Below are 22,851 nucleotides of genomic sequence, written 5' to 3' on the forward strand. Positions count from 1 at the left end.
ACTTTATATTTCTATGGATGATGAGAATTTGAAAAAATAAGACCCAAAACTCAAGGGAATGACACCACACAATCTTTTAAAAAAGATACTTTGATGGGGCAGGTTAGCTTGTAAATTACAGCAGCAGTTGCATTTTACTGAAAAAATTACCAGTGTCCTGTAAGTCCTTCCTCGCAGACTTAAAATGAAGAATCCTTGTCCATCCATTCTAGAAAGTTTTCTGAAAATTACTGTGTTGCACTGTCCTTTGCTCCTCTATACACACTTATGAAGTGCAACATTATGAATGGTTCTGTATAGTACCTTTTCCCCCATTTTCATGTTCCTTCATGTGAATCTTCCAGGCAAAAAAAAAAAAAACCATGCTGCTGGAAGAATATTCGTCAAAAATACTTTACACAAGCATTGAGATATGGTGTCACAGATTTCGGTCAAAATCCAGTAGTGTCATCTGATAGCAAACTAAACCTTTACTAGAAAGATGAAACACTGTGATTCTTGAACAGTCCAGGCGTAAAAGACTTGCAGGTTTACGTATTTAGAATTCTATAAATATGTATATTCACACACAAATACATGAAGAGATTTATATAAGACAGGAGGCATATCCAAGGCAATGGGCACTCCTGTCATAAATTATAAAATAAAGTCAATTAGAGTACAAAATTCCCTCCCCCTCCTCACACCAAATCCAATTATTCTCGTAGGCCCAACTCCGCAGCAGTCTGCACACATAATCTCAGACACAGTGTGAATCCACCACATTTTTCAAGGTCATTTCTAGAAAGCAGTCTAGGTGGTAGCATGAAACTAGCTGTTGGAATTCAGGCATAAAGAGGTTGTTTTTCAGGATTTTCAGCTCTACCAAACACTTAGGGTGAGATTTTGAAAAATGCCCAAGAGATCTGTGCACATAAATCCCAGGGACACTGGCTCACATTTCCACATTCACTGTAAAAATGTGTGCTTCGCTGCCACCTCACTAGAGTAATGAGTGGAATATTGCTTCATCAGGCTTCTTTGAGGCTTAATCACATTGTAAAATGGATAAGTACGTCTCGGGTCTCCCTGTGACCTCCCTGTATGTCTACATTCATGGATGTAACTACTTACAGTGAAAGGTAGCAGTGAAAACATAGGTGAAGAAAGGATCAGAAACAAATAAGAAATAAAAAGGTTGACCTTTGTATTCAGCCATAGAAAAACCTCTCACAACCAATCTTTCACCTTCAAAGCAATTTTTTCCTGTCTTTTTTACAATACCAGCTTAGAAGAAAGAGAGCATAACTGGTTTGCTCATAATTTATGTTACTTATAATATCTCCTTTTAAAAACAAAAGGAGTGGCCAGGCACCAAAGAAGAAGACTTTTCTGTCTTTGTCCAGGCTGCTGAGTTGTAAGGTAGAGCCCTCTAGAAAGGGTGGGAGATTGCGTCTTCCATGAGGGAAGCTGAGCACCTCCAGTTTGAAGAAGCTTCTGGAGTACAGGAATGCAGAGGCAAAGGAAGGGTCTGCAATGCAAATGGAAACAGAGACTCCTGACAAAAAGGAAGAAACAGAAAAATAGCCAAGACAAGATGACGACACACTTTTTGCTACCAGGCACAGAAGAAGTGGATGTGAAGATTTTGCTGCTGTTCAAGACACTTTATTTGAAGTTTCTGAAAGAGAGAGAATTGCCTTGAGAAGACACATGGAGGAGAGAAAAGATTTCTTTTCAGATCCTTTTAATTTAAACCTATCTCACCCAGGCACTCAGATTTTCCTGCATATTTAAAGTTACAGCACAAACTGAAACAATATGCAAAAAAACCCACCCTTGCTTTAGAGACTTTTCCTGTGCTTTTTGTCCTCCTACTTTATGGAAAGGGTATAGACACCTTCCTGCAATGTTCTGACCAACGCAGGGTCCCACCACATGGAGACATAGCAAAGAAAGGCCCTATCAGACCTTATGCGGCAAAGTGAACATGTGCCACATTTGCTGCTGCTTCTCTGTCTGGCTGTGAAAGAATTGATAGGTGGACACTTCTCAATCCACTTCTGGAAGGAAAGCATCTGTCCTGTACTTGCAATGAATTAAGAAGCAAATAGGAGTGGTACCTTCCCCTCTGGATCCTGTGCAACTTTTAAAATGTCACATGACAAATACTTTCCTGCATCACATTTCTAAAGTGCAGTTGTTCAGCACTGCAGTGTCTTTCCTAGTATTACCTATTTTCCTAGGTTCTTCCTTCCTCTTACAATGACCATCCTTACCCCATTTATAACCAAATACTGTACAATAATATATAACTACAGAACTTCATTATGAAGCTTGTCTAAATTTCCCATTGCTTTCTCCTGCCTCTGTGTCCCAAACACCAGACTTCAGTTTCAAACGATGACAAGATACTTTGCCTTTTATTTTAAAACTTCCCTTGCCTTTCAAAAAAAAAAAAAAAGTAAAAAGAGTGTTCTACAGAAAATTTTATGACTAGATTGCTCTATCATCATGGTGCAAATCTGTTCAAAATCTGACACACGTCTTGCAAGGCTCACCTTTGTCATGACTTTTAGAAATGGGAGAATTAAAACCAGGTAGCAGTAAACATAATACGGATATTGAAAAAGAAATTTGGGGGTTGGATTTTTGCTGAATCAGTGTTATCTTGGAATGTTTCATATGTGATCTGAAACACCAGAAATGCAAGTCAGAATAAAAATGAAAAAAGGGGTAACAGTTCTTGCCACATTTCTCATCTGTCTCTGGATCTTTATCCGTCACTCAACCAGCCTCATCTCCATTCTCCCCATAGGTCAGGTGGCAAAGCTTGCTTGTGACCTGAACCATGCATGTTCGTCCCAACCACTTCTTAAAAAAACCTTGCAGCTTTGCAACTAGTAATTACCACAATCGCAAAATGCTTTTAAATGTAATCAAAACCACATTTGCATATACCATTCTTCAGGGCTAAATAATGTAGGATCACACTATTTTCCATGAAATTGTTTAATTTTTTTGTTATACACAGGATATGCTCACCTTCTTCAACTATCACAGCAGGGAAATTCCTTGTCCTAGGACATTGTTGGTGCAAAATATTTACATAAAATTTTAAAAGGAATTGGAAAAATTCACAGCAGAAAAATCACAACTTATTTATTAAAGACATGGTCTCTGATCAGGGAGGTCTCCAAGTTGCAGATGTCTATATAAAGACAGAATTTATGAAAGTATAACCTATCTGCTTCCTTGTACAATTGCTCTTTCCTGGACATATGCCATGGCAGATGGGATAATGCATTCAATGGACTGACCAAGCAGAGTATTTCTCATGACTGGAAGAATACCATCTTCATTCCAACTCATTTCTCAAGAATAGATGGAGGATGAAACAGCAAATCAAGGAAATGGGTACATGCAGATGACCAAACCACACCAGTCAGGCTAGCCAAAACAATCTTTAGCTTAGGGGTCATCATCTGCTATGCTGCTTCCTTATGGGTCCTCAGGTTGGAGAAATGAACCAGATCAAAGGCTGTACGTCAATTGCTTTGGAAGCCCTTTTTCTCTTATTTGCGAGTCCTTCCTGTCACATGCTTGTGTGTCATGACATGAGTGTTAGGACCAAAACACAGGCATCGACATGGACACCCATTCATACAATGGGAACATACCTACCAATTGCAATACACAGCATGTCAGTAGCCCAACACAGCACAGATCCATTCCCATTAAATGATAGAATGGCGCCAGTCTAGTCAAGTGACAGATCCATTTCTGGGCACAACAGAAGAATTGCAAGTTTTCTATAGCCTGGAGCACCACTTGAAAAGGCTATGAGGAACACCATGGCTAGAAGGTATCACTGTGCTAAAACAAGTCAAGCACACTTGACAGGACGTGTGAAAAACAGACCATACCATGGATGGATGAAACATGGTACACAGGAATTTCTGATTGTTGATGTGATACCTGCAGATTTGAACGGATGTGACTAACAGTTCCCCCTTCCACACAAGAAACATAATGCCATGGACATCAGTAACACTAAGTTCATGAGACAGCAGGTTTGTTATTGAACCATTTGGTAGAATCCTAGTTGTATATCCTCAATTTGCACACCTGCAGAAGTGATGCTAGATCTAAGTTTTTCCAACACAGTAACAAAACTAAACTTGATAAACAGAGTGCTGCTATTTTAGTACGCTAGTTTCTGTTTAAGTTCAACCTGATGAGTAAAACCCCTTGAGCCATCATTCTGAAATAGCACAAATTCAAAACCAGCATTAACTTAAAGTATCAACCAACTCTTGTCCTAGAGAGTTACCACAGCAAAACTCAGAGCTGTATTAAAAAAGTTGATGCTCAATGTAAATTTCTTCCAGACATCATAAAAGGTGTCTTGAGACTGAAATAAGGCTAACAGTGAAGGTGTCACCGAACAACTGTATTCATTGATAGCCTGTATTTACATGACAGAACCCTTTACTTCACACAGATTTCCCACATACATGCACACCTTTGCAAATAGTTTGCAACTGAAGAAAAAAAGTGGGCTGTTCATCTAATCAATAATGCCATGTCATGCATGGAGCTACTGCATAAATCCCGAGCAAAAGATGTCAAGCACGTCCCACTCCAATGATTATCAGGCAACGAAGTAAAAAGATGCACTTTTCATCTCCACAGGACTGTTGCCAAATCCTTGATGTAATAAATGAAACATGCCTGCTATTTCACCATTGCAAAATGGTACTGTAGATATCTTACAACATCTCTGTTTGCAGGAGGGGGTAACTAGCTCTAGATGAAGTGCAGATATGTTATTAAACAACGCACAGCTTGAATCCTGGGGCCAACGTAGATGACCTTTAGAACATAAGCACTGTCTAAGACAAATATGCTTTCATCTTTGGGGAGTATTTTTTCAAGTAAAGATTTAAGAGAAAAACAGTTTAGAAATAGGTTAAGCACAAATGTGCCTTCAATCTCTTAATGCTTCATTTTAAAAACAAAACCACAAGTGGTATCACATGTCAGGAGAAAGACTAAGTACACTTTAAGCAGAAAATTAGTGAATTTAGTGAGATGTAGCTTTGTTTTCATTTAAACACAATAATTAAAGCACAGAGAAAGGAGACACACGATGTAACTGAGATCCAAAATTGGAGGTATGAATAAAGTGATTCAGGAAAAAAAGGCTTGTATTTTTATTACAAGTCTATAAAAACAAAAGATCGTTATTTCACTTTAGAATCCCTTAAGTGGGATGAAAACACAAAAATATAACAAAACCACACAGAGACATGTAAAACATAATCCATCTCTAAAACCATTTTCCTTAAGTGAAATAGCAAATAATACAAAAGAAAAAAAAGTAATTTCTCATTTTGCACTTAACAGGCTGTTATCATTTATGTTCAGTAAGGTGTTTTTTTCAGAGTTATGTCTTGACTATGACACTAAGCAGCTTTAACACATACAGTGATATTTGCTTCATGGAAAAGGGCAGCATTGGTATGATAAAATTCCTTCCCCCACAAACTATGGTTTGCAGATTCTGACAAGTTCTGAGCTGCTCTGCACAGCCTGTTTTTCCATCAAAGTTAGTGGCAAACTATCAAAACACCCTATGACTGCAAAGCACTTTCCAGGATGGAACCTCCTGTGCCTGAAAAGCCTGTATGACACATTGGAATCCTCAAACACAGTGGGCTTGTTATGTTTTGGTGGTTTGGTTTTTTAAAAAAAGATTTCATTTCTTACCTCAAATTCAGCATGGCGGTTAATATCCTCTGCTCTCTGTCTACTCAAGATAAATTCTGCTTCATTTGCCACTCTTACCAAATGGTCCTTCATGGTTTGACTCAGCAACCTGAGGACAGACAATATTTAAGAACTGCCTTGAGAGAATGAAGTCCTAAAATAAAAATCTGTAAATACAATATATAGACAAATATTTTGAGCTCTGTTCCATAACTGACTTTATTGTGTTAAGAAAATGGTATAAATAAGGTTGAAGAGTAATTTTCTGGCAACTAGTAAAATTGTATTTCAATAGTAAAGCAAACGAAGTATTAAACAAAATGTAAACACTCTAGACAGTCATTTGTTTTACCTGAAATATAGGTATGTAAGAAAATCTTTCACATACACACAACACAATATAAAGAAAAGTAAGCAGTTTATGCATATAAACATCCACGGTGAAAGCCCTAATCTAACTGATGTGAAGTCTAAATAAAAAATTGTGAATTGCATTGCAGTATAGTTTTTTTCTTCAAATGTAAAATTGGAATTTTATGGTAAGTATACATTTAAGTAATATTTTCAGGATTATAAAACATCGTCAGTCTCACAAATGAAATGCTAAGATATACATTGTTCCAGGTTATGTACAGAATAAAGCTGTAATTCAATCTGAGGTTTCTGAGGCCTTCATAAACCTTGAGTTTATGAATGGCAGCAGAGCTGACAGATTGAATTACAACCCAATTATTATGTGAGTTCACATATTGTTACTAAAAACATCTCCTTTTTAATTAGTTACATTGGGATTCATAAAGTTAAAACTGGCTACACAGGAGCTACACTGTTTTAGAAGGTGCACATTTCCATAGGATCACCCAAAGATACACCAGACAAATCTATTACATGCTCTACTGGTTAGTTTTTAAAAAAAAAAAAAAAGCTTTAATAACAGATATTTTTAAAGTTTTCAGTTGCTAATGTAGAAAAGAGTAGCAGAACATAAAATCACTTATTTGCCTTGCACGTATAAGCTAAAGTACATTTCAACAAGGTCAGAGTCCACCGAGAGCCTTTCTTTACAACCACAGGATTTATTATACAGGATGCCTTCTAATGTATATAATGTTAATTTTATCCCCTAGAACTTATTTATCTGAACTAAGGCTCCACCTGTCTCTATCTGTATGTTTGATAGTTTGATCATCAATGCTCTGCTGTCTCTTCTCCTATGCTATTCACAATTCCACACTTGCAGTGGACTTGCAGGTCACAAGCCTACTCCAATGAGACGAAATCCAGAAGCAGAACAACACCTGAAGCTCTTTGTTCATTGTCTTTCTCACTACAAGGCTAGGAAAACTGCAGCACAACAGCTAAATAAGACTATGTGATCATGAACCAGTTAAGTCAGTGGGTTACTATCTCCCCATGGATGAAGTCTTGAAAAAAAAGAAATATGCACAATTTACTTGAAGCATGACTTCACCTTCCATTTGAGAAGGCTTGTACAAAAGCTACTGTTTTAGAATCACATTTTCTTTTATTTTTTCTATTTTAAGTCACCTCTAGAATGGAAGTAGCTGTTGACCAACCAACATAGAATTTGGCCAACTTATCTGTGTGCATTAGTGACAAACTTTTACTTTCAAAAACCTGCAGAACCAACATTGTTGCAATAATGTAATTACAATTTCATAACTTTTCATGGCTTCAAAAAAAATTGGGAAAATAAACTAGTTAAAAAGGCATTGTTCATACACTGAAAAAAGAAACCCCAGACCTCTGTCTCTAATAATTTACAATAATGTTCAGCTAAAAATAAATCCCTACTAATAAACCAGCAACAAGAAACTTTGCATAACCAATTTCATAGTCTGGGCAAATTCCAAGCATTTGATTCCCCTCTTTCTCCAAGATCCCCAGTAGCACATTCAAATCTGTCACATAAGCATTTAAATAAACATCTTTTTATTAAACTAAGAACTGTCTAAAAAAATATGGGGATCATAAATACTCATGTATTACAGTATCTTGTATTACAATTTACAATTTAACACAGTTAGACAGTATCTCATTATTTTCATTGAGTGTGTCAATACCAATACCTTCTGCTAACCTGATCGGACTTTGAAAAATACTAGTTATCCTCTAAAAGGTCCACTTTTAATCTAACACTAGTTATCCTCTAAAAGTCCCACTTTTTTTCATGTGTTCAAGAAAGCACCCTATATAATAATCGTTTTTAACAATTTACAACATGGATTTTCTTTTTTATCCACTAAACATAACCAGTAAGCAGCCCACTACATAACTGACTGTACACTGGCATTTACTATGCATTTGCAGAGATGATGGACGTATTCCAAACACAGCAAGGAACTACATTCCCTCACATAGGAACAACATTCTCAAAACAGACTATAAGGGTACCTAGTAAAACCAAATAGCTTTTGAGTATCAGAAAGAGCTTGGTCTCCTATGGATCAGTTGTCACTTTTGTCACCCCCACCTCTCTTTACTAATCCCACACACTTTCCTCATTTTCTCTATGATATTCAATACAGGGTTAGGCCAGCTAAATAAAACTTACACATGATTTTGCAAATCAATCCTTGTTGAATTTGTCATTTTGGCAACCAAAAATTCTTATGGCTAACAACTAAGGAACTGTCCAAGTTTAGCATAAGCACCTAGTGGTAACTTCAAGCTGCTTTCAGAAAAAGGCAAAAGCTTCATATTATTAGGTATCAATTATTATACAATTACTTCCCTTCTTGCAAATTGCCAAACTCAGCAACTGAAGGTCTTCAGGAGGTGAGAATAAAAATTATTTACTAATACAAATGAAGCCTATATGAAATAATTTACTGGCTTATACCATGACAGCTGTGTTGATTATTTACATTCAAGAAATTAAAATTTTAATCTTTCTTTTCAGTCACCTCTTCCAAACACTGCATATGCTCAGATTGACTTCCTTCTAATAAACAATTCAAGTTGTATCATTACCTAGGTCAGTTTGGATTTTCTTTGTGAGAACAGTATCCACACACCTAGCATGACACTCAATTGCTATTTTCAATGTACCTCTTTAATGTAGAACTTAAACTAAATATATTTCTATACATAAATGTAATGATGGCATGATTTAACAGAGTCTATAGCCATCACTAAAAATCAAAGGTGAATACAAGCTCTCAGCATCTCTATAAATGAACACACCTCCACTTATATGTCTAAAATGAAGTTTTAATCATCTGCTTCTAAACACTAATTTTGGGAACCTTGGCAGCTGCTACTTTTCCATGTGAGGCAAACAAAACGCTGAACAGAAGTGTAGCTAGTTGCCTGCAATAGAAACAACTGTTTCCAGCTGAGCAGACCACTGCTGAGGCCAGCACAAGAATCCGACTCTTGCAGAAGTATTAGTTCAACTCCAAACTACATACATACATTTTGTACATATGTGAGAGGCTATAAACTGTATTAACTAGATCAGGTAACTTTATGAGAGACAAATGCTTTCTTCTAAAGAAAAAAAAAAGTTTAGAAAAATCTTATTTTCCTAAGACAGTAAATACACTTCATGGATTTAAAGGATCATAATGGTCCTCTCTGGTACTTGCTCTGGCCTCCTACACAGAATTGATCATGCCTGTTTTCCCCAAAATAATTTCATTTCCTCCATCAAGTCTGTATCTTCTGTTTGAGCTACATCATTGCTTTCAGAAAGATGCCCCAACTTTTTTTTTTTTTAAAATCTGACTTTTACACCATGTTTCCCATAAAGTTTTATAATAAGGTACTTAGTGCCAATTTAAAAAAAAAAAAAAAAAAAAAAAAAGAAACATACAAAACCAAACCATGACTATTTCTTGTCTGCTTTTATCCTGTTTTTTATTCCAGCAACTACATCACATTAATTCTTTTTCTGTTAAATAAAGAGTCTATCCAAAACATCTCCTTATACTTTTTTTCACAGCAAAAGGATAGCTTTTCATTTCCTTGACTAAATAAACAGATTGATTGAATTTCTTGTCTTTTTCAAAGTATGCACACCCAAGCTGAAAAAAAAAACTGAAGTCTAATAATTTCCTTCTTGCCTATGCTTCATAATCTCTGTATGCAGAACCATAGACCATGTTTGCCTTATACTACTATCTCACATATCTGTTTATTTTTTACAGTGTTATTAAACAACAAAATGCTGTTGAATGCAGTGATTTACACTTGTCCTTCCCTGACAGATTCCCTTCTGGTTTGGCTTTATTTATGACAAGTTATTGAATTAAGATTTTTTTTTGATCTTCAACATGAGAAGAGTGTGGATGGACATGTTCTGTAGAAGTTAGACCATAATACCTATGGTAGTAAAGACTCTGGATACCAGGCCTAATCTTCTGTTTTCAGTGCATACCAGATGCAAGGTCTCAAACAGACTTTTCTTCCTTTGTCTAAGCACTAAGCACTTTCTGGACTAAAATATTTAAAAACATGTGATTACTTTTGAAAAGATGAACAACCTAGTAAAAACAAGCAAGGGGACAGATCCCATGCTGGAAGTTAAATATATACTTGCATATTTTGCTGGGTCAGGAATGAAGTGCGAAACCACTGAGAGGAGGAGTTCCAGCCAAATACATGAGATATTTTGATTTTTATTGTTATGCTGGAAGAGAAAACTACGAGACACAAAGCAAGAAATCTTCTTACTCTGATTTCTGGCTGCTGAATGCTTAGACAATCAAGTAAGAAGTCAAGTTTCTCCTTAAAACAACCAAAAATGTGAAGGTACAAGAGGGGAAAAATGTAACAGAAAAATATGTGCAAGCAAAGAAAGTGAGAGATGGATAAATTTTGGGTTAGTATCGCTGATGTCCAACAATTATAAATTCTAGTCAAAATATGGAAAAAGCTTTACAGGTGACATTTACAACAGCTGTTTAGGCATAAATCTCTTGTAAAGTACTCCAGGGAGAGATTATGTATGTTCCAGATGCTACCACAACAGAGAACTCTGACATAGCCAAGAAAGGAGGATAAAGGTAAGCTTTCCTACTTGCACTCCTCATAAACCTAGCATATAAGAGATTCTCTTACTTCAAAAGGAGATATGTTCTACACCAATATACACTGTCTTTTATGGGATCTGACTGCTCAATGTGCTAAGGGTTGGAATTATTGCTGCAAGAAAGTTTTACAATTACTTTGTGGAACACAGATACCTTACAGATACGCTATTCAATCATCAAAAGATACAGACAAGTCCATAAAGTCCTAAAGACTGAAGTCTCAACACCAACCCCTGTTGTTTCAAGAACAACCCCTTAAATTAGAAGAGAAAACAACAACCAAAAAAAAAAACAAACCAAAACACACCCCCAAGGTAAAAAAAAAAAATCATGCAGACTCACCAAAATGCTGACTTGGACATGTGATAGCATAAAACTTAACAACACTCCAAAAGGAGAGCTAGGGAGGGACACACAAATCCAACCTTTTCTATCTAGGAAAGCCACTTAGGACATGTCACAGCCTAGTGAAAACTGATCTGAGGTTGTGTTCACATTCTGAGAGAGACTGCATGGTAGTACAAATCAGACAGCAATAGTACAATACATGTATATACACAGAGTGCAGTATAAATACCTTCTTACTACCCTTGCATTAATTTATTTTTTAAAAGCACATGTTACTAAAAAATGTCTACATAAAAAAAAACATTTAAGAATTCCCAGGCACTCAAAAGTGGTTTATGATCTTGCTTTTTTATAGACCTAGCAAATTAATGATATATTCTCACAAGCAAAACCTGCCTTTGTCACATGCATGCCCTCCAAAGTTACTAGCATCTCCAACAATAAAAGCTTACATTAATTTTTAATCATTAAGACATAGCTCTCCCCAAAAAGCTTCTGCTTACTCATTAAGTTGCAGCAAAGATCATATGTTTCCAGTTACACAAAAATGATGCAATTTGAATCCATGCACAGATGATCAAACAAAACTCAGTGAAATAAAAAACTGTTTTAAAAATGGTTGTGCACGTCACACTATACCTTAGTGCACACACACGCACAAAAATCATGTAGTATCAAGAACCCCACCTCAAGTCATTTATCTGTCTCTGAAACACATTCAGGCTACAATTTCTAATTTTCAGCACATTTATAATGTTGTTTAAAGTCTAGCCTAATCATCTTCTGTAGTTCAAATTCACACATTAAGAAAGCTGCTCCTGCTATGAAACCAAAACAATAACATAAAAACTCAGAAAATAAATCACCAAAAAACCCTTTCACAAAACCTACCACTTAAACAGAATGGGTTGCCAAAAATAAAAAGCAAGGAAATGTGGAAAATACTTTTTTTCTCTTACAAATCAAGACTAAGGTGCAGGTTCTATGTTATGAGAATCTCAGGGCAAGGAGGCTGCAATAAGGGGAGCAGAATGGTAGCAATCAATTCTACTTTGGATGTGACTACATTTATCATTTTTTTCCTGTGCCTTTTTTGGTCAATTATGCACAAAGCATAAGTCTGCCAGTTATCATCCATTTTTTCATTAATAGCTGTATTTTTCTAACTATTTTCCATCACAGTAGTTGCTCCTATGGCAACACATTCTCTAACATTCATTCCTTGAGAGTGACCACACTATTGCAAGTGAAAGACAATTGAATGGGGCAGCCTACATCTGTCCCCTATTTTCTGTTAGGAAAGTGTGCAAGTAATTGGCCAACTAGTTTGATTGCCAGCTATTTCAATATTAAAAAGATATTTGCATGGTCATGCATCTATGACCAGTCAAAAGTAATATATACAACTTAAGAAAAGGAACAGCAGGTGACATATGTTGAAATTTTCTTAGTACAGTTCCTTCTAAAAAAAAGAAAAAAAAAAGCTATGGAAATGCAGATGATTACAGCATTCCAGATTTTATACTACGGGATGTTATGTATTGGGAGAATAATACCAGTTACATCCAGTTATTTCTGGAAAGGTTTGGGGCTTTTTTCGGTTGGACAGTGGAATTTTTACTTGCCAAGGATATTAGATTTGCATGCTGTCTGCCTTCCTCCTTCTCCCAGTGACTTTTAAATTCACTGGATAAATCCAACAGGGTTTTTTTTAATAGAAGGTTAGAGTTTCTCAAAAATATTAATTTTATACAAGTTTTTTTATCCAACAGAGGACAAAAACCCTTGCAAACATCCTTTAAAAAAAAAAAAAAAAAAAGGCTGTTTTCAACTGCACTGAAAGCCATAATAGAAAATACAATATAGGAATATAGGAGTAGAATCCTCTGCTATGGCAGGAGAATTTTGATTGGATTTCATTCCTCATTAGACAACAGAGAATCTAGAAATAAGAAAAAGCTACAGAAAACCAAACTTCCTTAGTTCTGCTTCTCCTGGATACACTTGTGAATCCTTAAGTTTTGGGTTGCTTGTTTTGGTTAAGGATTTGAAAGGGCAAAGGCAAAGGAGAGGAAATTGTACATGTATTCTGCTGGTTTAATGAGGTTATCTTTCAACCAAACTTCATGTGACAGTTTTTTAAAGCAACCACTGTCTGCATATTTACAGATGTATAAAAATATATGTATAGAACACAGCACTTAATTCTTTGGATGACCAAGGAAACTATGCTTGAGAAAATTAAAATTAAGCATCTTCAAGAGCCTCTTCAACCGAAAGTTGGAAAGAATAATTGCTGCAGCATGCTTAGGAGACTGATCCCTCAACCCCTGCCATGCCAAACCCATTATCACCCCAAAGGGGATAATAACTGTCATGCCTAGTCTCAAGCTCGAGTACGTTTGTTAGTGCACTGACTGATACAGAAAACAAGGTCTAGCACAAGAGATGTTTCACACTAAAGCGTGCTAATGAATCAAAGCGACAGGAGAGAGTTTTAACCTTCACAGAGCAAAGGAATTGTTTGCTAACTAGTCAAGTAGAGGAAATAAGAGCCAAAAAAAAAAAAAAGACATATTTGTACATGCAAGGAACAAAGCTTCTATTTTTTTGGTTCAGAAATAATAGCTTGACCATCTCCTGCATAAGGACAAAACATAATTGGTTTCAGGGTGGGAAAAAAGGAATCCATCTGGACACCTTTGAAGTCTTCAAAGGAGAGGACTGTCCATGACCATGAACCAAATCACACCTAAAGGATGGTTCTGGTGAACAAATTCCCTCATCAGTAAGCTCTCAGGTTGAGGCTCCAAGACAGACTCTCCCTAAAGGGAGGACCCAAAGGTGAAAGGCAAGCACAAAGACTGAAATCTAGACTGACAGAAGTTCAGCAGGCTAAGGAAAATGTTTCACAATCTATACTTCTGCTGCACAGATGGCTCAGTACATAGAGAAGCAGTGGGTACAGGCACCTTTTTAACAAGGTTTCAAAGGCATTAATAGTGTTCCCAGACATTACAATAATAGTGAACAATACTTATTCATTTTTATTAAAAACAGATTAATGCTCAGTATAGCAAGGAACTGAAACTGACATTTATTTGCATGCACAGAAAGAGGTTATTTTCCAATACCTGCTCCGTTAGCTTTTAACTTACATTCTGTACCTTCCTGGTTTTCTACACAGATTTTTGGGTTTGATTTTTTTTCCATGCTTGTAACCTGGCCCTCAAAAGACTTCAGTTGTGTATTTCAGTTTTAGGTAGGCTTACGGTTCTGTATTTTCACATACTAGTCTCCTCTTTAGACATTTTTTTCAGTTCAAGATTCAAAATTTCACTAGACACAAATCAATTCTGCTATACATGCGCAGTGGACCTGATATATCTGGAAAGGCTGAGAGCAACTATGTGTGTAACACATTAGTTACTTGTGAACATGATGAAATTCAGACCAACACATTCTGAATGCAGCGCACACACTCTAGTTCTTACGAGTCCCAGAGGCAAACTTTCTGCACATACTTCTGCCCAGGGAATCCTAGCCAAAACACGGCAAGCCTAAACATAAAACTTTCAACTGCTGTGTGAGAGAGAGGTACATTCATATCTTTCACATAAAAGCAAAAAATACATTTGAAAGCAAGCATAAGAAGAGATTTAGATCTCTTCTTCTTCTAAACCTCTTTCTCTTCCAGAAAGATTTTTCAGTTGTCTTACTTCCCTGATAAATAAAAACAGCAGAACACATTTCAAACTGGAATATCCTCTAGTATCAAATACTCCAGAAAACTAGCAATAAACATTGGGAATAAAACCCTGGTTTACAATGGTTACAGGATGACCAAGACTTTTTTCACCAAGGCAGCAGACAATAGCAGTTCTGTGATTCCACAAATTCTAGGCAGTTCTTCCAGTTCTTAATTTCATTTTATTTATTCTAACACTCCACATGTCAGGGTACCCCACAGACATCCTTCCTTACTTGCTGAAATCAATTCTGTCCTTTGTACAACTACCTTGTCTTCTTTTCTTGAATATAGAAACAATTTAAAAATTCAACTTTTATTATACCATTATGCAGTTAAAGTCTAAATGAGTATCATTCAGTTATTTTCATTTTTAAGTTTTAATTAAAAGATGTCAGCTTTTGGAGTTGTTACAATTATCATGTTATGGCAAAAATACATAAAACAATAACAAATACAATAAAATACAACGCCTGAAATGTTTCAGTGTGTTAGTATATGTGCAAGAAAAATAATGTGCAACCTGCATAAAGAGAAGAAAAGAGTAGTTCTGGAATACAGTTCAAGTCATATAAGGGATAATAGTTTCATTTTCGTGAATGCTGAAAAGCCACAAAACACCGCAATGACCAATTCAGCAATAACTTTAAAGGCTCCTATAAACAGCAATGGAGAAAAATTGAGATAGATAAAAGGAGCTATTTTTAAGAAATTAATCCCCTCTCATCTTCCTCATAATGAAAGTTATATTCGCACTTTTTAAAAAAACAACTCTGCTACAAGTCAGAAATGAAATGAAGTAACAATTACTTAGATATTTTCTGCTAACCAAAACCACACTTTTCAGTCTTCAAGGGACCATTTGTCCCTGAGACAACCACTCTGCTAAGGCTAGACTATAAGTTATTGATGTTGTTTATGGAGGTGGGGGAGTGATTCCATCTGTCTGTGATGGGCACTGCAGGTTTTTAAAAGAAAATAGTCAATTCCAAACAGTTTACTGATAGAATTCTCTCTGAAAGCTTGACCTGGACAAGCTGAATAACTACGAGGTAACTGCTACTTACCACTCAGTCTCAGCAACTGATTTGTTCATGATGCTCATCTTACACAGATGAACCTTACACATTGTGGTTTACATGTGTGTGGGATCTCTATGTTATCTATGCTAATAAAACATTAATCAAGGGCCAAATTTATAGCAGGCACTTTATAAGTAAGGTCAAGACAGGTCAGCCTCACATAATAGGAAACAACTACAGGCTAGATCTTAACACTGTAACTGAACACCCTTGTTACTTTACCTTGGCCCTTGGGATCAAGACTAGTAGCAAAATGTTTTTTCTGCCTCAGAATGGTGTTTCCCTCACCATAAACTGAAATGCAACCATTAAAATGGTGATTATTTTTATGTATCTTGAGACTATCTACACATTTTAAAAGAAAAATCTCAAAGACCCTTTTCCCCTATTCCTACATTGATAAAAAGATATTTGTGTAGCATTTTAATTTATGTGGTAGATTATTTTCGTTTTAATTCAGTAGCTGTCCTAATCCTGTAAAATTTATTTTCAGTTGGGATTCCTACTAGCTCAAGTTACTCAATAACAGAATTTAGGTTTAGATAAATGGCATTTCTTATAATAGTCCTTGGCTAACTCATTAAGACATCTTAAAAAAAAATCCTTTAGAAAAAGTAAATATTGCTCTTAGTCTGCCTCAACAATGGATTCCTAATGAAGAAAATATTGATGGTTTTGAATAGTCACTACAAGTCAAAGAGCATGGCCTCATCACTTGCCCTGTCATTTTCTGTAAGTTCCAGTAATATATGTATATAGTTAGAGATAGAACGTTAGACTAATTGGTAATATTAATGACTTTTTTTTTTTCCTTAAAGGGACTCTCTTCCTTTCTTTTTTATGAGGTAGATAGGAGATAAATGAGCAAACTGGAATCTAATTTTTGAGACAGAGGCTTATCTTACAATTCCTAGCTATAAGGTCTTCCAAATATCAATTCCCTTCCTCAGGAGATTAGCTGAATACAAATTATAGTTTCAATGTTAACCAGTGCACAAGGAGGGGAAGAAAGAAAATCCATGACACGCCGATAAGCAAAATGTTAAATGAAACTAAAGAGCATTCAGATTCTGCAAAATCCCATATTCAGTATTAGAACTGAACCAAAGTATTAGAGTATGTGAAATCATGCTTGTAAAATTCAAAGACAATGACATAAAAAGGCAGAAGAAAAATTCTTTAAAGAAAGTTTCAAGCCATACAACTTCTTGAAGGCTAAGGCAGAGGTGCTATCAAATATTGTGACTTACCTTCCTTCATTGACAAGCTCAATAAAGGCAAGGCCAGCATTCTTTTGTATAGAGTTCTGCCACTCCTGGGAAAAAATAAGAGAGAACTAGTTATATAAAAACAAAACTAAGAAAAAACATTTTCAGCTACAGTCATGCACTTTCTTTTCAATTTTATCAACTTAAAGCACCATCAGCGAATATATAAGGTATTAATCATGTGCTAATCAGGAAGGAAACACTGCCAGCATGAAGAAACACAACAGCAGTATCATTTACTCAAAGTCATATTCTGCGGAGGAGAAAAAAAATACAAAAACATCCCACAAACAACAGCATCATTTTCTTTTCCCATGTTATGCAATAATTCTGAAATTAATCTCGTTCACTGATGCTTTTTGCCTTATTGAACCTTAATAATGGTAGAAACAAACTGTTTCATGTTGTGCTGGTTTTGTCTGGGATAGAGTTACTTTTCTTCACAGTAGCTGGTATGGAGCTATGTTTTGGATTTGTGCTGGAAACAGTGCTGATAACACAGGGATGTTTTTGTTATCGCTGAGCAGTGCTTACACAGAGCCAAGGCCTTTTCTGCTCGTCACACTGCCCCACCAATGAATAGGCTGGGGGTACACAAAAAGTTGGGAGGGGACACAGCCAGGACAGCTGACCTCAACTGACCAAAGGGATATTCCAGACCATATGACGCCATGCTCAGCATATAAAGCTGGGGGAAGAAGGACAAGGGGGGGGACGTTCGGTGTGATGGCGTTTGTCTTCCCAAGCAACTGTTATGCTGATGGGAGCCCTGCTTTCCTGGAGATGGCTGAACACCTGCCTGGCAATGGGAAGTGGTGAATGAATTCCTTGTTTTGCTTTGCTTGCGTGCACGTCTTTTGCTTTACTTATTAAATTGTCTTTATCTCAACCCTCAAGTTTTCTCGCTTTTACTTTCAATTCTCTTCCCCATCCCCCTGTGGGAGGAGTGAGCGAGCTGTTGCATGGTGCTTAGCTGCCGCCTGGGCTTAAGCCACAACACACGTTAATGTAAGACACATTCTTTAGACAGAAATTTCTCTTATAGCTTAAAGTCTAGTTCATGTATATGCCAATAATAATCCTCACCTCAACATCACATAACCATCTCTACTCAAAAAAATCTGCTAACAATCCAAATATTGCATCATTAACACCCAGTATGTTTCAAAAAATTTTAACACATTTTTAACACTCTGAATTTTTAACACACTGAAATGATGGTAACAGCAGACACACATGCACCACACATTTCTTACATCTAACTGAACCCTGAATTACAGCAAAATTCTACACCTCTTACACATGTAGGAGGGTTTTGCCTGGCCCCTAGAAGAGACACAGTGGAAAGCAACCAACCCAGATGACCTATCACTGGGGCTTGCTTCCCCCATTTGAAAACTGAGGAGAAAACAGAATTGGTTAACAGAAACACAAAGAAGATTTTTAATCCTAGACTCAATAGGAACAAGTTGACAGAGCTAAAAATTAGGGTAGTAAATGGGTGAACCTTGTATTTTGGGGAAAATGTAGAGGCATTTGGATAGAACAGGCCAAATACAACTCTTGGTTTAAACTCTACAAATCTTCTAAACTAAAACAAAAGCATGATCCTGCAGCAGACAGTTACTTAAGTTTCATATGCTTTTCCACATCAGCTTCCTTGATTTTTCAGTCTTTGTTGTATGAAATAATAAGCGTAATGATTATTCACATCATTACTTCTACCACTGTGGTTCTTTTCAAAAATGTCATCAGTTCCAAAACAGGCAAAAAGTGCAAAACCGCAAATACCTCTTAAATAAATTTCAGATTTCTGAATGTCAGAGTTCTTAATACCCAGTGTCAACAGAGTACATTTTTTGCTGCTCAGTGTTGCAGAATTATCTCTCAGTGACATGAAGCTTTGATTAGACATACACAAAAGCCAGTAGAACAATGTTGTTTCTTTACAATTTAAATCCTACCCCGCCCCCCCCCCCCCCCCCAAAAAAAAAAAGATTTCCAGATTTCAAATGCAGGGGAGAGATATAACTCTGATCTCTCAAGGCTTGACATATTCCAGGCCCAACATATTCTTTTAACATTTTCAGGTACTCAGAATTAAGAGTGGAATAATCGGAATTTGTGAGTTATTATTCACCATGAATTATAAATGTATTTCATTACTTTTTATATAACTAGTTTATATGCATTAATAGGGAAGCAACATTCTAAGTGTCAGCTAAGTTCCATTTACATATTATCACATATGGGGTTTTGGGGTGTGGGGTTTTAGGGGTCTTTTTTGAGGCTACATCAAGTAGCATCATTGGTCCTTATTGCTACATATATCTTACTAACATTTCTCCCACCTTCCTTCTCCCAGTTCTCCCCTATTGCCTTCTTACGGCCACTATTAGATGACTTCAAGTTAGTCTGTAAGCTGTCTGAAATAGCTTTAAGAAGCATTTATTCTTATTTAAAAAAAAAAAAAAGCCTTTTAGCTGCTAATATTCTAAACAAAATAGCATATGCAACTAATCCTCATGAGAGTTTTTTAAATGTAATATCAAGTTCTAAGTATTTAGATTCATATGATGATAACTGAAAATATTCTGTTAGCTTAAATGTGTAAACACTCAAGAAAAGCAAAATAATTTTTTCCATTTATGACACTGTCCATCTGTTGCTCGGCTCTTTAAGCAAGTTCACTAAAATACTTGAAAATTTAAATGGTGAAGATGGAAGTTGCCAAAAGTGAAAAGAAAGTGCATTTATCATGATACTTTTAAGCATTTTTCTCTACATCAGACATCATCAAAGAAGGTGTTAGTCTAAACAATTTCATAAATCACAGCTGAGCACACCCTAAAGCTAATTTTAATAGTTGAAAGAAAAGACTAATGGTCATCATCTTTCATGATCCATTCAATATTTCCCCACAGTGTATGTTCTCTCTCAAACAATTACACTCAGTATGCATATTGCATTATTATATCAACATCTTAGTTATCCGTCTCCCAAAGGTATTAGGGGAAAAAACACGTTAAAAGCCTCAAACTCAACCACTAATGCAACTAAATAACTAGAAAACACATTTCAGCACTTTCCTAAGGAAGGACTGTAAGGGAAGATCAACAAAGTCAATAATTTCATACCTATTCTAAGCTGTACTTAATTGACCATCATTTCCTATGGCTATAAATGTTTAGTAACTGAGAGACATAATCTACTTTTAATGCTTTTGGTCACTGTACACTCAATACTGAAGCAGGAAAAAACCCTAGAAGCACTAAACACTATCACAAATAGCTACGATGAAAAACAACCATTACAAGGAGACAAATAAGAAATCACATTTTATTGAAATACTATGTCTGACGTGGAAATTTCCTAGCTCATTATTGTTTCACCTACTTCCTTAATGGAATCTGTAAACACTTCCATAAGTACTCTAGATAAAATGCAAGTCCTATATTCTTTCCTGAAATGGTGCTTCAAACCTCATCTGAATTCTAATTCTGTGTGGAGTAACATATTACATTTCCTGTAGCTACAGCACAACTGTCCTCTATAGCACCAATTTTATATCATCAACAAGTTTCATTAACACATTCTTACTGAGTGCACAAGGATCATTAAATGAAGACATTAAACAGTGCTGGTCTTAAACCCCTCCCTTCAGAAACTAATAATCTCCCTCAAGGTTTATATCGTGACCTATTGTTGTCCCATTTGAGTCAGGTCAGGGTTTTTCAATCTATTTTACAGTGTGGTTTTTTAATGATTTCTAACTAATGATCAGTTGTATGACAGTGCCAAATGCTCTGAGAAAACTCATGCAAATTACTACACTTCCTTTGTCTAGGAAGTAATTTTGGCACAAGGCCACAACATGCATTAGACCATAACCAACACTGAGATTAGTCTAGCAAAACAATCTTTAGGAATTCTATGTCCCGTTTTATTTCATTTCAGCTACATATGCATGTATAGTTATCTCAGTCTTCAAACGCATTGAAAAGTCTTTTATGCTACTTGATCCTCCTGTTTTCTTTCTTGAAAATAAGGTATGTCTCTAATCATATGGCATCATCAGATAAGTGGAGAAGTTCTTTAAAAATTCTGAATTGACTTGAATTTTCCAATGTCAACTCATTGATCAGTCATTTTCTTCCATTTGTTGCTGACTCCCTACTCATTCTGAATATCCTCGTTCAGACCTAATACTTCAGGAGCTTCTTATTTACCCAACCAGGCCTGTCCAAAAGCCTTTTCTACAAGCAGCAGCTAGTAGCAGCAAGCTTCAAAACAAAGAAATGCAGGCGGTTCTTTACACTGTGCATTACATACAGATCAGTGGAATCTACCGCCAAAGGATGTTGTGGTGACTAAAAGTTCAATAGGATCAAAAGAAGACTGCACAAGTACATGGAAGGAAAATACATTGATATTGACTAAATACACAGAAACTACATCCAAATCAGAAAATGCCCCGAGCTGAAAAGAGCTGCAGAGCGAAAGAGTATCATACGCACTTGTCCTGTTTTATTCTTCTTATGCATCTCTGTGTCTACAGCTGGAGATAGACTAAGCGAGATGGAGCCTTTATCTAACCCAATATAGCCATTCCTAAACTCTAATCACTCAAGCAAATACCACAAAAATTTTGTTGATAAACATTTTTGTTGGTTTGTAATTTGAAGTGCTCGCCTGTAGGCAACAAACGGACATATCCCTCCTCACCGGTACACTTCTAGGAAAGAAATATAATCATATTTCAAACGATTAACCCAAAATATATATTCTTGAAGCTATATAAAAAACATTTGCAAGACCAATCCATCAACTGGTCTGATGGATAAACAATTAAACATAGATCTTTAACAGAATACTTAAAACGTTTCCAATAGATGAAAACTGCTCTATTTTCAACTGTAGCAAACAGGACTAGTACTTTCATTCATATATATGAACACATGCACACTCCTTAATAATTCATTTTTCTCAGAAACTTAAAAAAAATCCTTTTAACAAGGTTAACATATTCCACAATTAAGAACTATATCTAACAGTTGAAATACACACTCATAAGCAAGCAAAAAAGAGTAAATTCTTTGCTAATCCATCCTTCCCATAAAGCTGGTCGAGTCTTAATAATTTATTTTGGTTATGAAACAAAGGAGAAGGATGACTTTGGTACTGACAACTATGAATGGAGCTCTAAGGAGCAGGGTGGGAAAATGTGTTAACATATGACTAAGAGACACATTATATCCTAGAGTAAAGGTCAAATCTGCATGAAAAACTTGTTCATAGAGAGATATACTAATCTTTAAGTGCCTAAAGTAAACTATCAAGAACTTTTCAGCAGTGTTTGCACTTGGTGTCAGCACTCTCTCAGCACCACATCCACTACAGGCTTGAATGAACTCAGCAATAAAGAACATATAGTGAAAAGTAGATTATATCTCAGCCAGGTTCTTCATAATTAAAAAAAAGTTAGATTGCATGTTAAGCAGAATATCTGCAAACATAAATTACTTTTAAAGAGTTGAAGTATGCTTAAACTATTTTAATCTACAAAGCTCCTTTGAAAAAAATTAAAACCAACATGG

The 22,851-nt window shown here is 36.0% G+C and overlaps 1 protein-coding gene across 5 annotated transcripts in view; it reads right to left on the reverse strand.

The window, feature by feature from the left end:
• Positions 1-22,851, reverse strand: part of LRBA (LPS responsive beige-like anchor protein) — a 434,158-nt gene that overhangs the window by 273,803 nt on the left and 137,504 nt on the right. For all 5 annotated transcript variants that reach the window (XM_069780575.1, XM_069780554.1, XM_069780564.1 and 2 more), the window contains 2 exons: positions 17,237-17,301; positions 5,752-5,860 (listed from right to left, as the gene is read on the reverse strand). In XM_069780575.1, coding sequence (XP_069636676.1) covers positions 5,752-5,860; positions 17,237-17,301 — 174 coding nt within the window. The remainder of the gene's footprint in view (positions 1-5,751; positions 5,861-17,236; positions 17,302-22,851) is intronic.

This window comes from Haliaeetus albicilla, chromosome 1, assembly GCF_947461875.1.
Source record: "Haliaeetus albicilla chromosome 1, bHalAlb1.1, whole genome shotgun sequence".
NCBI lineage: Eukaryota > Metazoa > Chordata > Aves > Accipitriformes > Accipitridae > Haliaeetus > Haliaeetus albicilla.